The 5,075-nt window shown below is 43.3% G+C and overlaps 1 protein-coding gene across 1 annotated transcript in view; it reads right to left on the bottom strand.

The window, feature by feature from the left end:
• MAP2K4 (mitogen-activated protein kinase kinase 4) overlaps positions 1–5,075 on the bottom strand; it is a 155,890-nt gene that overhangs the window by 8,560 nt on the left and 142,255 nt on the right. Inside the window, exons 10-11 of the mRNA XM_025193803.1 lie at positions 2,783–2,860; positions 1,001–1,149 (exon numbers count right to left, since the gene is read on the bottom strand). Of these exons, the coding sequence (XP_025049588.1) occupies positions 1,001–1,149; positions 2,783–2,860 (227 nt within the window). The remainder of the gene's footprint in view (positions 1–1,000; positions 1,150–2,782; positions 2,861–5,075) is intronic.

The raw sequence follows: 5,075 nt of genomic DNA, 5'->3' as shown, positions 1-5,075 counted from the left end.
CTGAACCTCAGCTCTGCTCCCTGCTCTGTGGCAGGAAGTCTGCTCCCTGCTCTGTGGCATTTCCAGCCAGAGTCATCAGGACTCGAAGGATTTCTGCTGCAGAGTTGGGAGTCAAGTCCTGTCTAATGAGGGTATCTCTCAGTTCCTGAGGCTTGATATGGAAACTGGAAGCCCTGAAGGCTGTGATATGTGACATTTCACCAGGTGGGGCTGCCCTGCAGCTGCAAATTCTGGAAGCTTTGACTCTCCAGTAGACAACTAGGTGAGCTCACAGGAAACAGTAGTGCTGATGGAAATCTTCTGATGTTCTATTACATCTGACAAAACTATATTTCTATAAACTATTTCAGGTTCAATGAGCTACAATTTGCTGAAGAAAAACTGCTTTTTAGAGAATTCCCAGCCAGTTCTAATCCTGATCCCACCCTGCATACCGACTGATTGCTTTGGAGCCCAATGGCTGTCAGACAGACAGACTGATCACCAAAAGGCCTGGACCCAACCCTGCCAGATGGGCAGGCTGATCTTTGTAATGCAGAAAGACTACAAAGGATCTCAACTCCCACTGTGAATAAAGATTGACTCCCACCTGCCCATCAATACCGCCTGCAGAAAAACAGATGCTCCTGGGCCCTGCCTTAACCATGCAGACAGATATGCTATTTACCTGGGCCCCTGACCCAAGTCATGCAGACTTACTGCCATGGGTAATATCCTGCCTTCCCTAAATAAAAACTATTATGAATCTTCTCCCTATTGCTTCCTAAAAAGAAAGTCCCATAGGCCTACCTTCCACCCTTCTGCCTGGATATAGATTGTCATGGATCATTCTTTGGTTTTCCAAAGACAGAATGCAAGGGGAATTTACTGTAATATTGCAGGCCTAAAACACTCCATGTACATAAAATTGATTTGGAAAGATTAGGCATGTAACTCTTGCTAGCTCTATAATATTAACATAGCTAGCCAACTGCAAATGTTTCAAGTAGGAAACACTTACCACAAGTTGACAAAGTTGATGAAACTTGGGGAGAATTCCCTTTCCTCTGAGTTACTCAGCTGTGGTGGGTCTCCTTTTACTACTTGTGTCAGCTGATCAAATACACTATTCCATTTGGGATATGGGAATCGCCCTGTGGCCAACTCATACTGGAAAGAGACAGCAACAATGCCAGATGGGTAAGAATAAGTAATACAAAGGATTTGTTTAATCAGGAAAGGACAATTTATGCATCATTCTTGAAAACGTACAAAGCAAGGGTGAGTTAATTCTTCAGCTCCTTACTCCCTTCCACAAACCTGTTTTTAGACCCAAATCCTATTTCATGTTTGCATACCTATGTGATGTTTAATTAGTTGCATAAGTGCAACTTTTGGTACTTACACAGATTTTAGATTCTGTTTCCCTCTGTGACAGCATAGTATCATCCAGGTACCTGAGCAACAGCCCAAAACAAAACAGAGGAGAAAGGGGAGATCCTCCTGTATTTTAATCCATGAGTCTACTGGTTAAGGCATTTGCTAAGAATAATACTATCAGGATTTAAAACCCCCTAACCCAGAGGGAATTTAAACCAGAACCTCCCACTTAACAGCTAAATACTCTAGTCATCAGGCCAAGGGCTGGTCACTGCTCACAGCACCCTCCCTGTGAAGCTGGTTCACTCAGCAGCCAAAAGGGAAACTATGTGGGGCCAGGAGAAGTGAAAGCCAGAGGAAACGTGACTTAGTAAAGTGGACATTATCCTGGAAGGTGGGGGTGGGACTCTGGCTTCTATCCCCAGTGACTTCTGCAGCTTGCCTTTAATATTTGCTGGATAAAATGAGTAAAAAGCAGTGGGATGGCTTTTGCTCCACTGGAAGTGGAGGCTAGAGCCAGAGCCAGAGCTCTGGGAGTAATGCTTGTATCCAGGCAATCCTATTCTACCACTGTGCGGCTATAGTGGAGTCTTCTGAGCATGCTCACAGGGGAAGTCCAGGGCAAGTAGAGCTAGGGAAGTGGGAACAGAGTTTAAAATCTGTGTAAGTGCTGAAAATGACACTTATGTGGCTACGTAAGTAAGGTGCATGCATGCACTGAGGCCCATAAAGGTGAAATAAGATTCCCCCCCTTAGTGTCCTAGAGTCCCTGTGCAACACTGATATTTTCCTTTGGGAGAATGAAGGAATGAACATTTCAAACATTGAGGGGAAGACAGCATGTTAGCAGTAGCTCCTTATATAGACACTTCCAAATTTTTTTCTATTTGCTTTTAACTATTCACTCCTCAACTCCCCAGCCTAAGAATAAAAGAGTTTTCCAAAGATATCAGTGCAGGCATGTAGCAGTGCCAAAGTTAGAAAGGGACCAGTGTCTAGGATTTGTTGCAGGATTTGTTAAAGTCCGCCTGAAGCTGGGACTGTGAATATGTTATTCATGCAGCCCTGGTGCCATGGCTCCCTAGTATATCATACTCAGCATTCTCTACACCTGAATTTTTAAAGAGAAAAGTCCTTCAAAATCCATACTCTTTCTGCTGATCATTTTAGGCTGCAAGACATTACTTTTGATCCACAGATCTACATTATAAGGAACTGAATTCTTTAGCCTTCTGTAGGTGTCTATTTACATCTTGGTGTGTAAATGGGCTCTAAAGCTCCCACTCACAGCAAAGGGGGTTGAATTTTGCTATAATGCATTCACTTTGGAAACATGGCCTACTCTATTACCTTGTAAAGTGAAGCCCTATGATACCTGATAGGAAGCCTTGTTTCACAGAACATCATAAAACCACTCACATACCAATGTAATTCCCAAACTCCAGACATCTGAGCGAACATCGTAGCCTTGCCTTGATGCACTGGGGTCTATCCTTTCAGGCTGAAACAGGAAGAGGAAGCATAGTCAAACAATATCCAGCAAAAGGAGTAGGAAAAACACTTCTGCAAATATCTTTATGTTTGCTAGTACCCATGGGGAGTGGGCTAAAGCATCCCTAGAGGTAGTCTTTATGAGAGATGTCCAAGCACCCTGAGAGCTAGGCTCCAAGTTGACATGGAAACCAAATTTTTAATGGGGTTTGGTCCTTTCTTGCTGTTAAAGGTTATTATTAATTTTCTATTTTTTTCTACGTCAAAAATCTTGTGTTGCTACTCATTTTCTATTTTGTTTTTCTGTCAGAAATCTTGTGTATACAAAGTCTTGCCTTCTCTATTTTTCAAGAACTCCTTAGAGAAATAGAGAACCAGAAGGAGAATGTTCTTATCCCTCAGCAGTGCAGGGGAGTGGGGGAAAGGAAGGGAATCCCCAGCACAGCCCCTCTCTGCCAACTGTTGAGTATTTAGAGTGAAATGGATATTTTCAGAAAAAAAACAACAAATGAAGGGTTTTAAATAAAGTTCTTCTCTCTCAGTTACTCAAGCCTCATTTCCCAGACAACTGTCAGATCACAATGCAATTAGTCCTCCATTCACCCAAAAAAGTCTTCCAAAAAAAAAACCCAGAGTACAGATGGGACCAGACTTATTCATGAGCAGAATCACACATCCAGAGAAAGGAAATACATACAAACCTGCTACTGATCTTTGCATATCACCTTAATGAAAAACCCCTGGCTGTGATTTTTAATATATAATTTTATTGAGTTATTTGAAAGAAAGAGCCCTTACCTAGATTCCACCACAAGCAAAAGACTGGGAATCATTTCCACCTGAACAGTGATAGGTCTGACTTACATATTTATTATTTACAAATTGAAACATCAGAGAAACTAGATCAAAGAATCTGTCAGCAAAAGGAAGACAAGGTATAGATCTCAGGATACAGAAGTGGGAGCAGACCTAAAAGGTATCACTGTATAGTCAAGGCATGTCTAGATACCAAGGGCTTGTTCTAAAGCTACTGTGGTTGTTATGAAACTTCCTGTTAGCTTCAAAGAACCTAAACAAAGAAGCACTCAAATTTGAGCCATGTTTGGAAATACAGGCTTTGATCCACCTGTGTCCAAGTTTCCCTTGCTGCAAAATGAAGAAAAAAAATCAGTCATAATTTTTTTGTGAAGATTCATTGCGTAATATGCTCAAAATGAAGTTATTTGAAATAACTATTTTTAATCTCTACTTTGCACACCTAAGCATTAGTTTCTTTCTCTAGAATAACAAACTATAGGAACTGTTTTGTTTCTCCTTATTTGTTTAGATGCTCTTGAAGATATTGGGTCTCCAAGAGATTTACAGACTGAAGGTGCTCTGAAGCAGCCCAGTGAAACTGGGACACATCCTGGCATGCTGACCCATTCATTTGGTGATATTTGTTTATCGTAGAATCATAGAACTAGGGTCAGAAGGGACCTTGTAGATCTTCAAGTCCGACCCCCTGCCTGGGCAGGAAGAAAACTGGGCTCAAGTGACCACAGCCAGGTAGGCATCGAGCCGCTTCTTAAAGACCCCAGGGTAGGAGCCAGCACCACTTCCCTTGGAAGTTGGTTCCAGATCCTAGCTGCCCTAACTGTGAAGTAGTTCTTACGGATGTCTAATCTAAACCTACTCTCCAACAACTTGTGGCTGTTATTCCTTGTTATCCTGGGGGGCGCTAGGGGAAACAAGGTCTCCCCCAAACCCTTCTGGTCCCCCCCTAGTGAGTTTATAGACGGTCACAAGGTCCCCCCTCAGCCTTCTCTTGTGAAGGCTGAACAGGTTCAGGTCCCATAGCCTCTCATTGTAGGGTCTGCCCTGCTGTCCCCGGATCATGCGGGTGGCCCTCCTCTGGACCCTCTCAACGTTGTCCACATCCCTCTTGAAGTGGGGTGCCCAGAACTGGACACAGTACTCCAGCTGTGGCCTGACCAGTGTTGCATAGAGGGGAAGGATCACCTCCTTGGCCCTACTTGAGATGCACCTGTGGATGCATGATAAGGTCCGGTTAGCACTGCCAACCATAACCTTGCACTGTTGGCCCATGTTCATTTTGGAGTCAAAAATGACTCCAAGATCCCTTTATGCCTCCATGCTCTCAAGAAGGCAGCTTCCCATCTTATAAGTGTGCTGCTGGTTACTACTGCCCAAGTGCAGCACCCTGCACTTGTCTGTATTGAAAC

This window comes from Alligator sinensis, unplaced genomic scaffold (genome assembly GCF_000455745.1).
Source record: "Alligator sinensis unplaced genomic scaffold, ASM45574v1 scaffold77_1, whole genome shotgun sequence".
In the NCBI taxonomy this organism is placed as follows: Eukaryota; Metazoa; Chordata; order Crocodylia; family Alligatoridae; genus Alligator; species Alligator sinensis.
The sequence above is the reverse complement of the archived record's forward strand: the minus strand, read 5'-3'. Positions and strand labels throughout refer to the sequence as shown.